Raw genomic sequence first — 19,843 nt, forward strand, 5'->3', positions numbered from 1 at the left:
TGAGTTCATTCAAGAACTTTCTCAGCTGAAATCTGTGAGAACGAACTCCTAACATCTGATCTGTCGCCCTCAGGACGCCATCGAAGCAGAAGAGTCCGCAGGAGGAGAAGGACATCGACATTGTTGAGCTGCTGAGAAACGTCGACCCCAAAGAGTACGAGAAATACGCCCGTATGTACGGCATCACCGACTACAGAGGACTGCTGCAGGCCATCGAGCAGCTCAAGAAAGAGAGGGGCGAAGAAAGTGGAAGACCGGTGAGGCTCCCACAGTCTGCTGCTCATCTCACTGCAAAAACACAAACTCTGACCAAGTATTTTAGGTTTCTAAAGCAAATGCCTTATTACACTTAAAATAAAACTAAACTACCTCATAAGTAACTTTTGAGCCAGATAAAGGATCTTGTTTTAAGTCAATAATTCCTTAATATTTATTAAATATTTCACCTATCTATTGTTATAAGTTATAATCTGCCAGTGAAACTAGTACTTTTATTAAATATTAAGGAATTATTTACCTAAAACTAGCTCCTATATATTACTGATTTTAGTTTTATTTCAAGTGTACTAAGATATTTGCAAGAGAAACCAGACCTAAAATACTCGGTAAGAAGAAAAGTTTTTGCAGTGCAGGACTTCTTATTTGAGGACGTTGCTGAGTAATGTTGTTGTTGTTGGCAGGAAGTGGAACGTGGAGACAGAGAGTCAGATGAGGACATGGCTCGGTTGGTGGCCGACCTGCAGAAGAGGATGGAGAGGACAGAGGTCAGGACACACCGACTGCTAAACACTTCAACGTTAATAAATATTGAGGAAACAATAAAGTGTCGCCTTGAAAATGTTGCAGTTTCTGTCACCGTCATGAGGGGTAACTGTCTTGTTGCGCCTGCAGCCCGTCACTGTGGTGAAGGACATCTCCAACCAGTCCGTCTTCACCAACGAAGAGGCGGAGTTTGAGTGCGAGATCAAGATCAACTACCCAGAGATCACGCTGTCGTGGTACAAGGGGACGCAGAAGCTTGACACCGACGACAAATACGACATCAGCATCAGCGGCGACCGCCACCTGCTCAAGATCAAGAGGTGCCAGCCGTCCGACCAGGGCAACTACCGGGTGGTGTGTGGGCCGCACATCTCCAGCGCCAAGCTCACCGTCACGGGTCAGTACCGACACCATTGGGCCTGGGCCGGAATGAAACTATGATAATATAACACGGTATTATTGTTTTAGCTCTAAAATGTGTTATTTTGCATTTTGTTTATCATGTTTTGATGTGAATTGGTGATTTGCTTCTTAAATGCTTAATGATTTGTGGATTCATCTTCACCATGTTGCTGCCAGAACTGAAGCTGTTCGAAAAGAACAATTAGGGCAGACATGTTACTTTGACTAGAAATTCAAATTAGACAAGATCTCTATTGTCATTGTGAGCTTTAATTCTCTTTGGAAGATCTAACGACTGACTGTAAGGACCATGCTAAAAAAACAAAAAAATGAAAAAGAATGAAGTCATAATACTCTGGTAATATGGCTATTCTCAAAATATTTCAAAAATATTCTTATACGACTTTATTCTTAATATTATTACTTTATACTCATATTATTATTTATGACTTTATTCTTATATTATTTCATCTTTATTCACGTGGGAGTTTATTTTTGTAAAGACACTCAAAATATTATGACATTTTTCTCGTTTTATTAGGACTTTATTCTCGAACTTCATTCTTGAAATATTATTATTTTAAACTAATTATACTCGCATTACTCCGACTTAATTCATGTGCAACATTATTCTTGCAATATGACATTATTTTTTAAATATTATGAGTTTACTCTCATATTATTTTGGCTTTATTCTCGTATTTTTATTTTTATTTTTCTTACTATGTGGTATAAGTACTCTGTTGTACTTAGACCACAGGAACGATATGACAGAGTATTTTAGAGGTTTTGAAACCATGACTTTTCATATGAAACCGCTCCCTGCCTGGACACAACCCAGCATCTCAAACTGAGTTTCCAGTCGGAGCAGAAGCTGAATTTCTGCGTCTTTGTGTTTCAGAGGTGGAGGTGGAGAAGCACCTGCAGGACACGTCGGGTAAGGAAGGCCAGGCCTGCACTCTGTCTTGTCAGTTGTCTGTTCCTAACGTCGAGGCTCAGTGGTTTAAAAACGGAAAGCAGTTAGAGATGAAGGGGAGGTATTCGTCCGAAGTGAAACACAAAGTTCAGAAGCTTCTGATCAAAGACCTGAAGTCTGAAGACCGGGGCAGATACTCCTGCAGATACCAGCACCTGGAGTCCTCGGCGGACCTCAAGGTGGAAGGTTTGTACCTGGAAACCTTCCTGTAGACGTGATGGATGCTCTGCCCGATTACTAACCTCTTCCAGTTCATCCGACTGAGGGTGGATTCACACCAGTCCAGATTTAATCAAACTCCAGTCCGTTTGTCTGAAAGTCCGGTTGGTTTGGGGAGAAGTGAGCACATAATCAAACTCTGGTTCAGACCAAAAAATCAAACTCTGGTTCAGACCAAAAAATCAAACTCTGGTTCAGACCAAAAAATCAAACTCTGAACTGCATTCAAACCTTGGTCTCAGTTTTTTTTAATACTAGTTTTTTAAGTTAAATGTACTTTATTTTGAACAAATAACAGGACATAGAAATACCTTCAACACTATAAGTAACATCAGATTACAATAAAAATAATATAAAATAACCAAGTGTTGTAAAATGCAAAGTAAGGTTTAAAAAAAGTTTAATAAATTTATACATAAATAAGCAAAATAAAATTATTTGTACATTTTAGTTTTAAATGTGTAAAAAATACATTCAAATTAATATAATAAAGACTTTGTTGCAACAAAAAAGATAAATAAAAGTAAAAATAGGTCAGCTTGAAGAAGGAAGTGGTGTTCAGCTTCTTTGTTGGAGGTTTTTGTTTCGTTTCCTTCAGTAGTTCTTGGTGCAGCGCCTCCACAGGTGACTGATGGAACTGTTTTTTTATTGGTTGGGATTGTTTGAGACCACACAGTGTGAAAACAAACTGGTCCAGCTGAAAATGTAACAAATGTTGCACTTTTGGTCCCCAATCAAACCGAGTCCACTGGTGTGAAAACACCCTATAACTAATGTCGGCTGTTTGCTTTTGCCTTCTTTTTTCCTTTTCTTTTTGGATTTATTCTGTCTTAATATCCTCCATGATCATCTTTCACCATCATCCTCAACAACAACCAGTCAGCATAACGTCCCATCAACATCCGTCTGGTGGTCTTCTCTAACCGTGTGGCTCTTGTGTTGGTGAAAAACTGCCACCCAGTTACTGTCACGTTCACCCATTCACGTCTTTATCTGTTTTAGCCGAACAAATTCATTTCACCAAACGCATCCACAACGTGGAAGTCAACGAGCGCCAGTCGGCCACCTTCGAGTGCGAGGTGTCCTTCGACAACGCAATCGTTTCTTGGTACAAAGACACCTGGGAACTGAAAGAATGCACTAAGTACACCTTCAGAAGCGAAGGCAGGAGGCATTTCATGGTCATTCGAAATGTGACCATTGAAGACGAAGGTGTGTAGAGCCCAACCGGGCTCCAGAGGCCCCTGCAGATTTTCTCCTCTTGCTGTTCTTTGTGACCTGAGTGTCTTCATCACTAATCCTCCCATGTAGGCGTTTACTCAGTGATTGTGAGATTGGAGCCCAGAGGAGAGGCTAAGAGCACAGCTGAGCTTTATTTGTCTGGCAAAGGTACAGTTATTAGTCAGGCAGCAACTTTTCTGCTTCTGATCAGCTGTGACTGTCGATCTCAGGCTTTAACACAAACCGCACTCTTTTTTTTTTCACAGAAATCGAATTAGCGATGGTACCGACAGGTGAGTGATTTATTATTCAGAAAATTAAAGATTTTATTCAGAAGGGACACTTTTTGGAAACTCTTGTCCATTCAGATGTGGAGTCACATTTGCAGAAAAACTGTATTTAAGTAAAAGCAACAAGTATTCCAACAAATCTTTACTCGAATAAAAGTAAAAAGAAAAACCCAAGAAATTACGCAAGAGTGAAAAAGTGTTTTGTAAAAAGGCGACTCGAGTACTGAGAAACTGATTGTAATATAAAAACATTTAATACTTAAAATTACATAAACAGATGGACCAAATTAAAGTTTTGTTGAATTACTGGTATTTTATAGAACAAAATTTAAATAATTCATATAAATAACAAAATTAGGCATAAATAAAAAAAAATCCAAATCAGTTTATTTTAATATGAAACTTTTGAAACTGCAGGTGTACATCTGGTAAATTTTGGTTAAAACAAGCTTCTTCTTCAGTCAGTGAAGTATCCAGAAATTTTACTCAAATAACAGTATCGATAATTCATAACAAATTTACGTGACTTCAGCCTGAACACACGTAGCTTAGCGTCTTACAGGAACACGAGCAAAGTATGCACAAGATTCTTCAACAGTTTTTCTGCATCATTTTTCTCTTGCTTTGGCGCATTGTGCCTAATAAATATAAATCCTACATCTCCAGGTTTCACTTTAACAGAATAGTTTCACCGCAGCAGCGCTGCTATGGATGGCAAGTAAATGAATCGCATTTGTGCCCTCCAGCTTTGTGCACATGCACGAAATATCCGGATGAAACAATAAAACAGCCAAAAACAACTTACTGAAAACACAGATATGGCAGAAAGGATGTCGGTCATTGTCATAAATTTATGTGTTTGTTAAATTCCCGTTTTCAAATGTAATTATTCCAAAGTGTATTATTAAATTTGGTATAAAGTGTTTCGGAAGGTAAAAAAGACAAATGATGACGGTTGAGATTTACAGCAGGAAAGCTGTTTGGTTTGAACCGTTCTCCGTATTGTGTAGATTTCCCAGATTCTTCGGTTCAGAGGCCTGAAGTGCCTTCATCAGAAGAAATTCAAGGTAAGATTCACCGACTGCTGCAGGGACTAAAGTAAAACCTGAAGCGGTTCTTCATGACTTCTAACAGACACAAAATGTGTTTTTCTTCAAGAATCTGCTGAGTTCTATCAGTATGAAGAAAAGATCGAACAGAGAGGTACTTATCCAGAAATCTTCCTCAACCTGAGGATAATTTGTTCAAATGTGACTAATCAGATTAACCCAAACCTTAACAGCTAAACTAAACATATTTTTACGTAATAATGGGGCTTAAATGTTTTGTTTTCCTTTACAAGAATCAGCTGAATATTCGTATCAGTATGAAGAGGAGGCGCAGCAGACAGGTACCGTGTTTCTCCCTCCTCATCCTCTTCATCACCTTCTGACCATCTGAGCAGATCTGGGACAGATAGCAACACCATCCTTCATACTTTCATCCTGTCAGGATTAAAAATAATAACGCTTTAATGTAGTTGGTAAAATCTGTTCTTATTTAGTGACGTCCCTGGAGTTATGACGTAGATTTGACCCACATCTGCTTCTTTTCTCCTTCATAACCATTTCAATATCACCATCTTGGATAAATTTTGCTTTGTCCTGATTTTCTTTTTTCACTGTGTGCTTCACTTCTTCCTCTAACACTCCCTTATCTGTGGTGTTTTTGGTGTGTGTGAACGATGGTAACCACTTATTCTAACTTCAGATTTCTTCTACTGGTGTAAACTGGTTTCTCCTCTGAGACGTCAGAAAGCTTCGTTATTTAATGTCAGACTGTTTGTCTCATATTTGTCTTCTGTCCTGTGATTTTGATCGTCTTCAGTCGAGTATCAGAGCTGGACAGAAGAGACTGTAACACAACAGATTTCAGAGACTAAAGGTATCACCGTTGTGTTTATGTTGCTCTTTTTTCTCTTTTAATAACCTCTTTTTAACACAAAATCAAAGAATATTTTCTACCAAGCAGATTTTTCTTAGGATTTTCTTGATGTTATGTATTAGGGCCACACAAAGAAAAATAAAAAATATAATTGCAAGAATAAAGTCAAAGTATTATGTGAATAAAGTTGAAATCATATGAGTCATAACATTACAAGAATAAAGTCATAATATTATGACTTTATTCTAGTAATACTGCAACTGCTCTCATTATTGCGACTTTATTCTCATACAACTTTATTCATGTGAAATTGTGACTATTCTGATACGAGTTCATTCTCCTAATTCTATGATTCTCACAATTTTATTACTTTGTTCTCATAATTGTGTTTTTTTTTTGTTCCTTTCTTAGCGTGGCCTAATACTCTGTCATAGCTATAAATGTTTTCAGACCCTGATTATTCGTCTTTATGTTGCTGTGTCTTATTTCAGCTGCCAGAGTTGCTGTTGAAGAAAAAGTGGAGATCATGAAAGTTGAACTGAGGGAGGAAATCCCAGCTAAAGGTAACATGAAGCTCCATCAAGATTTATATCCTCTAATTGAGTTTAAGATTATTATTTTTTGTATTATTTCTGCAATATCTTTTTCCAACGAGACAAAAATCAACGTGTTGTGTTCAGGTAGTGATACAGTTCAGATGAGCTTCATAGTTCAGCCACATGTGAAGCAGAAACATCATTCAAAGTTTGATTGATCAGATTTCAGGGTTTCTGCAGATTTCACCAACTCAAACTTAAGTTTATTTAAGACATTCTTAAGACCATCATCAGTTAAATCTAAGACCTGTGTCGCGACAGAAATGTACAAAAGAGAATAGCATATTTATATTTATATTTTTTGGGATTGTTACTTCTGACCTGTTTTAAAGTAACTTCACATGTGATTCTCATTTATTCCTAACATGGTTTGTGTTTTATTTTTATTCCAAAGTTGAGAAGAAGCCAGAAGAGAAGCCAACTGCAGCTGTGGAGGAACCCAAGAAAAGTATGAATGCGTTCAGGGATGGATTCATGTGTGGCTGTTCAGTATTCTTGAAAATATTCATACTATTTAACTAAAACCTGCAGAACCAGAAGCCAGGAAGCCAGTGGAGGAAAAGGTTCCTGCAGTTTCAGTCCCAGAGAAGAAGGAAGTTTCTGCTCCCAAAGGTATTAAACTACTGCATGAATGTTGTTTACCTTGATTTTCCTCTCAATGAGGGTTAATGCTCTTATGTTTTGCTTTTGCTCCTTTAATTGTTATTTTTAGCTTATTTTGTGTTTTAATGTGTCTTTACAAGAACCAGAGGAGGTGAAGAAACCAGTCGCTGCTCCAAAAGAGAAGCCCGGACTTCCAACCAAAGGTCTGTATTTCTTCCTTGTGGCTCCCATCTGGAGTTTCAGCCTCTTAACTTCTTCATGATGTTTGATCCGGGTTTGTTCTGTTCTGTTCTGTTTGGACTTCGCTGGTGTCTGTTTTTCTGTTAATCTTCCTCTTTCTTCTTAGTCTTCAACCTCTTTAAAACTCTTCTTCAGACTCTAATGTCAGCTAATGTTTATGTTGCATAAATGAAGATGAAGCCAAACCTCAGGTTCCAGCTGAGCCCAAGAAACTGGTTCCTGAAGCCAAACCCGCTCCAGCTCCAAAGGCAGAGCCAGAACCAAAGGCTAAACCCGCTCCAGCTCCAAAAGAACCAGAACCAAAAGCTAAAACTGTTCCAGCTCCAAAAGAACCAGAACCAAAGGCTAAACCTGTTCCAGCTCCAAAAGAACCAGAACCAAATGTTAAGCCTGCTCCAGCTTCCAAAGCGGAACCAGAAGCAAAGCCAGTGACTCCTCCATCCAAAGGTATGCTCTAGGGCGGCAACTAACGATTATTTGTTTTCAATTATTCTGACGATTAATCGATTAGTCGATTGATCAATTAATCAGGAAAAAAATTGGTACATTCTGCAGATGTTTCATTTACATATTTACACTTTAAAAACTCTATCTTAAATCCACAATGTATATGTATGTACTCCTGTTAACAATTAATCAATTACTAAATTACTTGATGATTATTTCAATAATCGATTAATCCAGTTAATCGTTTCAGCTCTTGTACGTTCTGCTCTGTTTGCATCCGTGTGTTGAGTTTTCACGGTTGTATGAAAACAAACTGTTTAGCTTCGAACGCGGAAGCGATTCTTTCACTGTCTTTGGTCTGAAACCGTCTGAATGTCACTTTAAGCCCCTGAAGAGGCTGCAAAGATCAAACCTGAACCAGAAGCTCCAAAACCAAAGCCAGAACCGAAGAAAACAAAACCAGAAGTCCGTAAACCTGAACCTCCTAAACCAGAACCTGCAGAACCAACACCAGAACCAAAGGAACCTCAGAAGAAAGGTACACAACGTCTTCTAACACAAACCCCTTCGTTTGCTCAAACTTCTGGATTATTTAACCCAGAAAATAATCCTCGTCTGAGTCCGATTGTGTCTTATTAACCTTTTTACCTCCTTCTTTGAGAGAACTGACTGTCTTTAGGTTCAGTTACCATAGTGACAGAGGGTAATCTGTTCTTTTTAAAGTGCCAGAAGAACCAGTAAAGAAGGAGGTGGCTGATCCTCCACCTCCTTCAGTCCCACAGAAAGTACAGAAAGAGGCAGAGGAACCTCAGAAGAAGACAGTCAAAGGTATCCGAAGCTCATTCTGCAGCTTCTGACATTAAAACCTGAAGTTCTTTTCGTGATGATGAGGATGCATGCCGTGTTTGTTTCAGTCATGTCTTTCTGTTTGTGACGCTCAGTGGAGTGTTTTTACATTCTGACCTTGAAAAGTCTTGTAATATTTGTCAACGGTACTCTTTAAAGTTCCCGTGGAAGAAAAAGTTCCCGATCTTCCAAAAGCAGCGAAGAAACCCGAACCTAAAGCTGCTCCTCCCAAAGAAGAGCCAGCTCAGAAGGACAAAGGTACTCTCAACCTGGTCTTAAAATATGTTACATTTTAGGAAATTAACCTCTCTTTTTTGTTTTGCTTGACAAAAAAGACCATATGAGTGAGCTATAACCTTTTATTGTGCGTTAGCACATTCTCTTCTTTATGGTCATGTCTTCTGCATGTTTTTCTGTCAAACCCTCTTAAAGCTCTCAAGCCCCAACAGAAATCTGACCAGAAAATGCCTGATGAGGAGGCTGTGTTGGGCAAAAAACCTGAAAAAATATCTGAAACGGCAGCAAGGAAAGCTGAGGTGAAGGAAAAAACTCCGCAGAAGATGCCAGAAAGTAAACAGGAAGTTGTACAGAAGGTGGTGGCTGAAAGAATCCCAGAGAAAATACAGGAAAAAATTCCAGAAAAACTTCCAGAGAAAGTACAGGAAAAAATTCCAGAAAAACTTCCAGAGAAAATTTCTGAGAAACGTCCAGAAAAAATCTCAGAGAAACTTCCAGAAAAAATTGTAGAGAAACATCCAGAAAAAATCTCTGAGAAACTTCCAGAGAAAATCCCAGAAAAAATTCAAGAAAAAATCTCAGAGAAACGTCCAGAAAAAGTCTCTGAGAAACTTCCAGAGAAAATTCCTGAAAAACTCCCAGAGAAAATTCCTGAGACAAAGCCTGAGGTTAAACCTCCTCAGAAAAAGGCTGAAGAGGTGATCAGTCAGAAAAAACCTCCTGTGAAAGTTGACAAAGTGAAACCAGAGAAACAAGCAGAGAAAACCTTTGAAGGTGTTTCTGTTAAAACACCTGAGAAGGTTGGAGCAGAACGAGAAGAATCTCTTCAGAAAGGTACAAAAACATCGACTCTTTTTCTCCGTTTGTCTTCTTCATGAAACATCTCTTAGTTCAGCATTCATCAGCTCCAACACAGAACGGGTTAAATATTACAGAACGTCGCCACAGAAGTAAAACCAAAATGTTAAAGTTTCTAGATAAATTCAGGTGTATTTGGAAGTTCTTTCTGAGTTCAGCTTTGCTTTGAATTATGAAAAAATCAACATCATAATATTACGAGAATAAAGTTGTAGTATTGTCACTCTATTCTCATATTATTTCGACTTTATTCTTGTAATTATGATTTTGTATTTTAAACCTTTTTTCTCTAACTTTGAGCTGCATGTATGACGAATATCTATAACAGTTTTTCAAAGTGATGGCCACCAGGGGGCGCTGTAGAGAAACTTGGAGGGAAGATTGGATAAACCATGTAGTCCAGTTACTCTGTTATGTAAAATTCAGAAATTTAATGCGTTCAGTTCTGAGGAGTCGCTTGTGTTAACGTTGACAGCCCAAATTTTCATATAAATAAATGACGTAGCATCCTGGACAGAGAGTTAGGTAGAGAAAAGAAAGAGAAAGAAAGTGATGATAACTACGATTAGTGACAAAAAGGTTCAAAAAGTGGAGTGAGGACAAAAAAGAAAGAAAAAAGAAAGAAGGAAATGATATGATGGAGAAAGTGGACTTCAGATGTTAAATATTAGCAAGTCAAAGCTTCACAACAATAAAAAGTTGAATCAAAGAACTATACTATATCATACACTCCTAATTATTTAAAACAGGGAACCTTGAAGAAAATGTGTTAATTTTTAAACTTGACAGCAAAACTGACCTCAGAACCTCAAATACAGCTGAATTTCTCTTAAACTTTTTATCCACATTTAGGCATCATTTGACATCTTTTTGCCTTTAAACCTGAGTATTTACACCTTATGCTCAGAATTGTTGTATCCTTTACATCTTTACAAAAGAAATCACCCCGCATTTCGTATAATAATCTGAAAAGTTCCAGATTTTGCTGCTGTTTCAGAATATCTTCCACGTCTCTTTAAACTGTCATATTTTTGTGTTTTCTGGATCTTTCTGTGTGTTTGTTTCTAACTGTCTTAACTTTATTTCTTTATAACAATCTTCTTTGATCTCACCATCTTGGGGTAAAAAACAACCTGAATAAAAGAACCTGTAGTTGAGAAAACGGAGAAGATTCGTCAGGAGAAGAAAGTCTTTGTTCCTGTTGAAAAAGGTACCGACCGTCTGAAAACGAGATGGATTACTGTAACCGCATCCTCTTTTTAAGTCCTGATGATAAAATCCAGCATGGATTATCGTCAGTCTTTGAATTAATCCCTCTAACGTAGATGTTTGTCTCTGTGTTTTATTCTCACCTCTTGGCGTCGCTGCATGACGCCTCTTCTTCTACAAAACCAGTTCTAACTGAGAAACCAGAAGAAACTCAGAGGAAACAGGAAGAGGAGAGAAAATCTGTTAAAATCTCTGAGATAAAACACAAAGTTAAAGCAAAAGTGAACGAAGATGAGCCTGAAGAGATCAAATCACCAGCAGACGAAACGAGGAGCAAAGGCAAAACTGAAGAAAAACGTTCAGTTAAAGAAGAGTTGGCGAGAAAAACAAGTGAAAAATTGGAGGTTATCAGTGTGAAATCTGAGAAAATCTCAGAAAAACTCAGCAGAGCAGGAGAGGAAACTCACAGAGAAGTGAAAAAGACAGAAAGTAAATCAGAGTTAACTGAATCGGTTGCATCTTTTGAGCTAACCGAAGAGGAAAAGGTGAGGTCTGAACCGGTGTTTGATGTAAAACCGGACTACCGCTCTGTGAAAGCAGAACTAGAGACGTCAGAGTCGATCACAGAGCTGGAGTTGATTACCAAGTTTGTGCCAGAAGCAGAGCAGCTGAAGTCTGAAGACGTTCCTCCTCAGAAACACAAACTCTTAATCCAGGATCGGATGAAACCTTCAGTCTCTTTAAAACCAGAAGAAGAGACAAAGATTCCCTCAGAAACAGCCGCTGGAGGTACCATCATTACGTCATATTTAACTGTTTCATCAGACTCTGGTGGGTTGGAGGTTGTTTATTCTTTATGCAATATCCTCAGCAACCACCAGGGGTCACCATTTCACATCCGTTCTTCTGTTTAACATCATTTTCCATCTTTTTATCCCATTTCTGAGTTTGTTTTGTCGCCTTCGATCCGCCGCCTGTTGATGTTTTTGTCGTCTTTTGTTTCTCTTTTGTTTCTCTTAAATGTCCAAACCTAAAACTTAATTTGATTATTCTTTAAAGAAACTGAAGACAAACTCAAGAAGCTTCCTTCCAAACCTGCTGAGACAAAAGAAAAGAAAGTGGAGAAAGGTAGAAAACCACAACCATTGTCTTTTATTTAACCTCTTTATTATCAATCATTTAACACCAACTGTTTGTGTCTGTTTGTTTCTAACCTCTTGGCACCGCCTCATGGTGCTTTCTCTTCACAACTGTTCAATTTTTCCAACCTTCAGCATCATTCACAACTCTTGTAGCGGACAGGAAAAGAGCATCATGTGCAGAACACGAAGGTCCAAGTAAAGAACGCAAGAATATTGAATCTGAGACACAAGAAACCAGCAAAAAAGCTGAAGAAATATCTGTTACTGAGGGTTTAGAGGAAATGGGCTTTTTTCCTTCAACTGACAAAAAAATTAATGTGATTAAAGTTCAGGATAAACATAATGAACATAGACGACAGAGATTGGTTCCCAAAGACATAGAAGAGACTAAAGAAGCTGCTGAAACTGGAAAACATGAAATTCTTCATGTTTCTGCAGCAAACAGATTAATTACAAACCATAAATTTAAAGACAAACCAAAAATATCTGTAATGATAGAAGAGCATACATCAGAACAAACTCCTCATAAAGATCTAGACTCAACAATTCATGAAACTGATTCACACGAGGTCATTGAAACAAACGTTTCATCAAAACTCGCTGACATTAGTACCAGGAGTTTAAAAAAAGAAGCTGCAGAGAAACCAAAACTGCAGACATTAGGTGGAGATGACACTTCACTTCAAGACAAAGAAACTTTGAGTGAAGTCACAGTTTCTGAAAAGCAGCACATAGTCCCAGACAAGGAGTTCCCAGTTCCTGAGGAAGTTCCTCAGAAAACATCAATATCCACCAAGATGAGAAGACAGAGGTTTGCTAAAACTAAAGAAGCTTCCGGCAGAAAGATCCCATCAGAAAGCTTCATAGTGGAGGATGAGACTGAAGCAGAGTCGCTTAGAAAAGATGGAAAACCTGAAACAGTTCAGAGATTTATCGACAAGAAATCGTCGCATCCAGCTGAGGAATGTACAGAAACTCAACCTGTTACTGAACTAGATCAGGTCACCATTAGTACAGTTAAAGATAAAACTCTTAAAGTTTCTCCTCCTAAAGAGGCTAAAAGTGTGCAGGAAGAAGAAAAAGTAAGAGAGGAAAGTTTAGAAGAAATTGAATTACTGGCAGTTTATGAGCAATCTGGTCAAATAGACGGTGATCTGAAGGATTCAAGATCATCTAAAGAGAAAAGACAAAAACTAATGAAAACTAAAGACGCTGTGGATAATCAACTACCAATAAAAACAGTTTTAACAAAGGAAGGGCTGCCAATCAAAGACAAAATGGCTGACATAGATGAACAAAACAAAGTGGTCTCAAAAACTGAGTTTTTAACTGATGACCAAGAAATCAGTGAAGCAGATTTTCCTCCAAAGGAAGAAAATTTTATAAAGTTTGAGAAAACTGCAGATGTTTTACAGAAAGAAAGTCCATCAAAACCAGTTAAAACTAAGAAAACAACAAAAGATGATGAGCAAAAAGAACAGCCAGCATCTGAAAAAATGTTGACTACAGAGAGAATGAGCAAAGCTCAGGGGTCGATCATCGGACAAGACCAGATAAACATCAGTAAAGTTACAGATAAAATGTTGAAAGTTTCTGCCATTAAAGAGAAACAAGCAACACAGGAACAAATGGAAAGAAAAGTTTCACAAATAAACACAGAAGAAACTGTTGAAGAAACCGAGAAACTACCAGAAATGAGACAATCAGAGTTTTCAGTCATTGAGGAAGTGAAACAGGCAGATGTTTCTCCAGAGGAATCAGTTTTATCCAAGTTTGTAAAACCTACAGATGCTTTGGACAAACATATCCCATTAAAACCAGCATCAGCTGTGGACAAAACCACAAAACAAACAGTCAGTGAAGACAAAACGATGATTGGTGGTGAAGAAACACCTAAACTATCAAATATCAAAGAAACTGAGTCAGCATCTGGTGAAACAAAAGATTTAGGTTCTCCAAAGGTTTTTATTTCCTTAGAGAATAAAAAACAAAAGTTTCCCCAAACAATTGATATTTCAGATGAAGAAGTTTCACTTGTAATGGATAAAAGCAGAAAAATGATTAAAGGTGATGTACTTGACAAAGATAAAGAACAAGTTTATCAACCAACAGATGATGATATGTTACCCAAAGAGAGAATCATCAAGCCTCAGGGGTCGATCAGTGAACAAGACCAGATAAAAACCAGTGGAGTTAAAGGGAGAACTTTGAAAGTTTCTCCAGAAGAGTCAACATCTGAGTTCATAACTGAAGACAAGCAAATCCTGTCAAAAACCATCTGCCATTTGGATAAAGCCAGCCTTACGTCTGTCTATGACAGAACTGACAAACCTTTACCTGGAGCCATGAAGCAAGAACGATCTGCAGAAAATCTGTCAGAAATCCAAGGAGGTGGGTTTGCAACAGGTGAAGCTGAGGGTTTTCCAAAGGAAATGAAGGAAATGGACCAAACTGTAGAGGGAACAGACCAAAACTTTCAACCAAAGTTAGTCAGAGATAAAGACACAACTAAAACTGACAGAAGAGGAAAATCTACAAAACAACAATTTAAAGTAAAAGTCTTAGATGAGGCTGATGTTCCAGCTAATGTAGAAGAAACTTCAGTTAGGAAAGAGCCTCAGGTAGACCCAAAGGTAGCTGAAGGGAGCACATCAACAGAGGAAGCCCTGACGACCAAGAAGTTACAAAAGACGGATGCAATAGTTGATGAGTTAGAGGGTTTTAAACCAACACAAGAAGAACTGGAGAAAGTACAGAGAAAGACACCAGAGGTTCCTGGTGGACAGAAAGAAACTGAAACACAACAGAGACCAGAAAATACCGATGATAGGGTCAGAGACTTAAAGATCTTTAATAAACCAGAGAAAACTGAAGTTCTGGGAAATATTTCAATAGAGAAATATCTAAGAGACGCAGAAAATGCAGAAGAAATTATTGAAGTGGAGAAAACCACCACAAGTCGTCCAGCTGAGGAGATGAAAACCTCAAACACAGAAACTGAAGCTGCAAGAAAAGGACAGAAAACAGAAGAATCCAACCAGATTTCACAAGGAGCAACTGAAGAGGAGAAGTTGGACCAAACAGAAATTATACAAGATGTTGCAAGAAAGAAATCCAAATCTCTGAAAGCAAAAGATACAAAATTTCAAGACAAAGAGGCCAAGGCAACTGTTTTCAAACAGGAATATGGATGTTTTACTACAGCTGAAGAAGCTGAAACACCAAAAACATTAATGAAACTTTCTGTGGCTCCTGTGATGGAGGTGGTGTTCGAAACATCTGGTATAGCCGTAGATGACAATAAAGCCTCGTCTCTAAAGAAGACTAAACAAATAAAGGTAGAAGATGGAGCAGACAAGCTGCCTACAAGAGTAGAGCAAGATCAATTAAAGTCTCAAGTTAGATCAGAACCAAAAGCCAAGGAAGTTCCTCTTGAAAAAGTTAACATCCTTGACAAACCAGCTTCATTTCCTCCCAAACGCATGACCGAAACAAAAGATGGAGAACTTTCCAGGACGGTAAGAGTAAAACAAGAACATGGAGAAATTAGCCAGCTTTTTCCAGAAACAAAACAGCAGCAGAAAGCAGTCGCAGCTGCAACTTTGATGGAAATACCGTCTGAAAAACATCTCATCACTGATGTTGGTGACTTTAAATCAGACCATTTACAAAGAGCTACAGCTCCTGATAACCTGGAGGCAAATGTTGAAGTGGTAACAGAGAAAATGTTTGACTCAGTCAGTCCAGATGAGTTAGAGGTGAAAAACCTCACAACAGACAAAGCTAGTGAAGATAAAACACAACAGAGGGTGAAACGTAGAGAAAAGTCACCAATTGAAAGCTTTACGTCTAAAACGGAAACAGTTAGAGGTTATTTTCATGACATTTCCCAGACTGCAATGATGGAGCAGCAGGAAGCAAAACAAAAAGTTTCAGAGACGCCAGTTATGGATGTGGCGTATGAAAAATCAATGCATGCACTCACACAGGAGATGCTAGATACCACACAGGCATATATGTCCCCTGATTCTCAAGTAAAAGACGTTAGACCAGGAGAAACTGTTTACATGTCAGGTGATGTTTCTGTTCTAATAGAAAGATCCACAAAAGATCAAATACATGCGTTAGATCAGCCTGAAGAGATTGACGTGAATGTTAGGGAACTAAAGCTCGAAACAGAAAGAAAATTATTTGTTGAAGCAAAAACTTTGCAAAGTCAAGATGAACTAATCAGTCCTACAGACCTTCCTTCACAAATTACTGCATATAGAGGAGATAAATCTGATGCTACAGTTCAGGCAAAGACGGTTCCAGAGAAAGAAAAGGCAGCAACTATTGGTGGAGGGAAAAAAGTCTCTCTGACGTCTACACCCGATGTGACGTCTAAGGAATCGGACACAACTGAAGGAAGAAGAGAATATCTTAGAGATTCAAAGACGTCAGAGCAACCAATTGAACCCAACATGTCTGCTGGTGTTCGACGTAAAGACAAACAGGCAGAGAGAGAACTAACCCAAGGTCGGCCTGGCTTTGAGCCCTCAGTAACAGATAAACCCAAAGTCAGCACCACTGGCTACCCATCAGAACACACCAGAACCACGCCACATATCCACTCCATGCTTCCAAAAACACACGAAACCAGAACCGAGGCAGAACGCCAAGGAGTGCAGTCCGTCACAGAAACGAAGGGTCTGACTGCGGAGCCAGAAGAGAAAGAAAATCTCTTTCTTCAAGAAACGTCCAGAGGTACAGAGGAGGGAAACTGTCACTGAGCACAAGTTTCTGATCTGAGCACCCGACATCACTTCCTGTGGGGATTCTCCACATCCATATCACCGTCCAGAAGGACCTCCATGTCATGTCACCCATTATGTTCAAGCACAATCTGTCTTCACTTGTCTGCTGCGTTTCCATTACAAATGTGTCCAAAACGTTCTTGATATTCTGCTTATGTTGAAAAAAACGCAGTTTCACAATTGTGGTAATTCCATTAAATGAGGAACACAGTTAAAATCACATGAATAAGTTTGTTCACATAAGTCTTTAAAAAATTTAAAAAAATAGCAGTGACATCATCATGTTGTCTTTTCTTCCAGTATTATCATCCAGTTGATAATCACGTCTTGTGTGATGCAAAAAAAATGTTTCTATTGCAGTTTTGTGAAATACACTAATTTCAATAAAACCAAAAACCTAATTTATTCTAGCACAGAAACTTTTGACTAAAAAAATTTTATTTTTTTCTGTAAATTGTGTGTTTCTGTTATTAACATTCATTATCATATTTACACTTTGCGCAATTATGAGACCAATGGAAATTTGCTACTAACCATTTAATTGCGCAAATTGGAATTACAAAAATAAATTTGCTTAATGGAAACATGCCACTTTTGAAAAAACTCATGTTTTTCTATAAACTTTTTGTGCTAGGATGAGGTGTTTTTATCCTTTAAAGAGATTAGTGTATTTTGTAAAACTGCAATGGAAACATTTTTTCGAGTCACACCAGTCATGTGATGAACAACCGGATATTACTACTTAGGGAAAAGACAAAGAAAACGACAGGTAGGAGGAGGATGGCTCTGCAAGTTTTTAATGAAATATTGTGTGAGCAAACTTATTCATGTGTGATTTTAATTGTATTTTACTTAATGGAAGCACCACAATTTAAAAATTGTGTTTTTTCACCATCAGCAGAATATCAACAGAGTTTTGCACACGTTTGTAATGGAAACGCAGATGGGTTGCGTTGGATTTTCCCCCTTGCCGTTTCTCTAACTCTTCTATCCAGTGTGTGTCTGAACCGGTGTGGTGAGGCTGTTTGGTCTTCCAGCTGCCTAAAGGCTGGTTTTTCTTTGCCGTGCTTGAATTCTTACCTCTGTCTGAATGTTTGTCTGATTGTTGTCTTATTTATCTTTTAAGTTGTTGTGAAGGAGAAGGAGTTCCCTCCAGAACCCAAAGAAGTGAAGCCAGCTCCTCCTCCAGAAGGTACTCAACTTTCTTTGGTTTTAAAGGCATTCGTGACAGAATGCGCTCTTGGAAAAAAGCAAATCTTTGAAACTTTATCCTGAACATCGAGGTCAGAAAATGATCTCTTGGGTTTAAACTTCTCTGAGTTCAGATTAACATGTTCTTAAGACGTTTGTGCAAATTTTCATCTTTTCTTTGTACCTGAAGAAATCAAACCAAAAGTTGGAGAAGCCCCCAAAAGACCTGAAGTTACTCAAAAGAAAATCCCTCCACCAGAGGAAACAAAACCAGGTATTCAGACAGAAAACGGTTGAAGGAATGTTTGGGTGCTAGTTTGCCAAACATCTGATTAATCTAATGTTGCTCTTGAAAGTGGTCAAGCCTGTTGTGAAGGCTGAAGAACCGACTAAGGTGGTTCCAGAAGAAGAAAAGCCAGCTCTGAAAGGTAGAGGACCTCCAGAGAACCGTCCTCTTTATCTTTCAGTTAGATCCATCTTTTAAAACCTCTTATTTCATCACCAGATGTTCATGTCTTTACTAATATGGGTCATGTTGACCTTTTCCTCTTTAGTGCAACAAAAGCATGCACATTTTTAAACATCTTCTTATATCTCACCTTAATTCTTTACCTCTACTGTGCGATAATTAAATGTTTCTTACAGTCTTCAAGGAAAACGAGTCACATTGTTATTAATAACCAAAACCTAATGAGTTTCTTCCCTATCCTTCTGTATTAGATGAAACCAAAGGACCGGTCCAGACACCTGGAGGAGTCCAGAAAGGTAAGACCATTTCTCACTGTACCTCAAAACAACCAGCAGATGGCAGAAAATCTACTCCTGAACACAATGTTGGGCGCCAAAGCAAACCATCACTAATTGCTGCTTTGTTTTGCTCAATACAGAAATTACTTGGCATTAACTTGAGAAATAAGCATCTCAACTAATCAGATATTCGACTTTTAAGAAAATGGACCCTGATTCATTGCACTATCAGCTCCATTTTCTGTTATGTTGCAGCTTATTACTCACAAGGCAAATAGCATGTGTGATGCTAGCACATTCAGGCCCTTAAAGTACAAGACAAAAGAGCAATTTGCTCTCTTTTTGCATCAGATTGCATTTTCTTGCTTCTGAATAAGAGAGGAAACAAGTTCAAATTCAGGTTTACATCAGAGTGTTCTGTTTTAATGTAAAGCTACCTTACAGCTTTCTTTTACACTATAATCATTTTCAGCTACCAGGAGAAGGTAAAACTTAAATCATGGTTTATGTAATCATGGGAAGTTTCTGCTCTAAATGTATAATATGAAGTTTAAATATGGGAGACATTATTAGCTGGCCAGTCCAATTTGAAGTGGAAATCTGTTTTGATGACGGCATTGTGAGTTAGACGGATGTGCAAAGTTAGCAAACACCAAATACGCACTATAATGAATACCGCCAAGAAAGTTTTCACAAATATAAAAGAAAATTAGATCTGTGCAGTTTTACTTTAAATTTTCTCAGTGTCTTAATTAGTTTAAATTACCCTGCAGTGCCTTGCAAAAAGTATTGATGTTACCTGACTTTTTTTCACAATTTATCACTTCACAACCACCAACTTTAGTGGATTCATTGGCTTTTTAAGGATTTTACAAAAACAAGAAGTGTGCAGTTGCTTTCAGTCCCCTTGACTCTGATACTCTAAAATAAAATCCTGAACATGGCCCAGTGAATCCACCAGTGTTTAATATGACGTTGGATTTTTGTTGAAATACTTTGGGATTTGTGGTTGTAACGTGACAAAATGTGAAATATTATTCCTCTTCTTATATCTGTGTTTAGCATATTTGTTGAACATTTTCTATAACGTTATATGTGTGTTCTGTGTTGCAAGAACTGTGATGTCAGTCCTGTGTCA

The 19,843-nt window shown here is 38.1% G+C and overlaps 2 protein-coding genes across 2 annotated transcripts in view; both read left to right on the forward strand.

Moving 5' to 3' along the window:
* The window catches only part of ttn.2 (titin, tandem duplicate 2), a 209,617-nt gene that overhangs the window by 74,218 nt on the left and 115,556 nt on the right, over positions 1-19,843 (forward strand). The window contains exons 77-103 of the mRNA XM_016662277.1: positions 74-257; positions 681-764; positions 892-1,159; positions 2,066-2,326; positions 3,362-3,571; positions 3,671-3,748; positions 3,847-3,873; positions 4,881-4,937; positions 5,029-5,073; positions 5,213-5,260; positions 5,737-5,793; positions 6,285-6,356; positions 6,784-6,837; positions 6,921-7,001; positions 7,133-7,195; positions 7,407-7,679; positions 8,065-8,217; positions 8,403-8,507; positions 8,685-8,783; positions 8,958-9,596; positions 10,765-10,830; positions 11,016-11,618; positions 11,889-11,957; positions 17,894-17,959; positions 18,149-18,232; positions 18,315-18,386; positions 18,679-18,723. Coding sequence (XP_016517763.1) covers positions 74-257; positions 681-764; positions 892-1,159; positions 2,066-2,326; positions 3,362-3,571; positions 3,671-3,748; positions 3,847-3,873; positions 4,881-4,937; positions 5,029-5,073; positions 5,213-5,260; positions 5,737-5,793; positions 6,285-6,356; positions 6,784-6,837; positions 6,921-7,001; positions 7,133-7,195; positions 7,407-7,679; positions 8,065-8,217; positions 8,403-8,507; positions 8,685-8,783; positions 8,958-9,596; positions 10,765-10,830; positions 11,016-11,618; positions 11,889-11,957; positions 17,894-17,959; positions 18,149-18,232; positions 18,315-18,386; positions 18,679-18,723 — 3,863 coding nt within the window. The remainder of the gene's footprint in view (positions 1-73; positions 258-680; positions 765-891; positions 1,160-2,065; positions 2,327-3,361; positions 3,572-3,670; positions 3,749-3,846; positions 3,874-4,880; positions 4,938-5,028; positions 5,074-5,212; positions 5,261-5,736; positions 5,794-6,284; positions 6,357-6,783; positions 6,838-6,920; positions 7,002-7,132; positions 7,196-7,406; positions 7,680-8,064; positions 8,218-8,402; positions 8,508-8,684; positions 8,784-8,957; positions 9,597-10,764; positions 10,831-11,015; positions 11,619-11,888; positions 11,958-17,893; positions 17,960-18,148; positions 18,233-18,314; positions 18,387-18,678; positions 18,724-19,843) is intronic.
* On the forward strand, positions 11,996-16,983 carry LOC103153919 (axoneme-associated protein mst101(2)-like). The gene has a single exon (XM_016662282.1). It carries the CDS (start codon positions 12,253-12,255, stop codon positions 16,741-16,743), a length of 4,491 nt encoding a protein of 1,496 aa, XP_016517768.1. The 5' UTR covers positions 11,996-12,252; the 3' UTR covers positions 16,744-16,983.

Source organism: Poecilia formosa, unplaced genomic scaffold, assembly GCF_000485575.1.
Source record: "Poecilia formosa unplaced genomic scaffold, Poecilia_formosa-5.1.2 Scaffold367, whole genome shotgun sequence".
Classification (NCBI taxonomy): domain Eukaryota; kingdom Metazoa; phylum Chordata; class Actinopteri; order Cyprinodontiformes; family Poeciliidae; genus Poecilia; species Poecilia formosa.

Coding starts and splice junctions, on each gene's coding strand:
- LOC103153919 (XM_016662282.1), top strand. CDS start 12,253: ATGGGCTTTTTTCCTTCAACTGACAAAAAAATTAATGTGATTAAAGTT.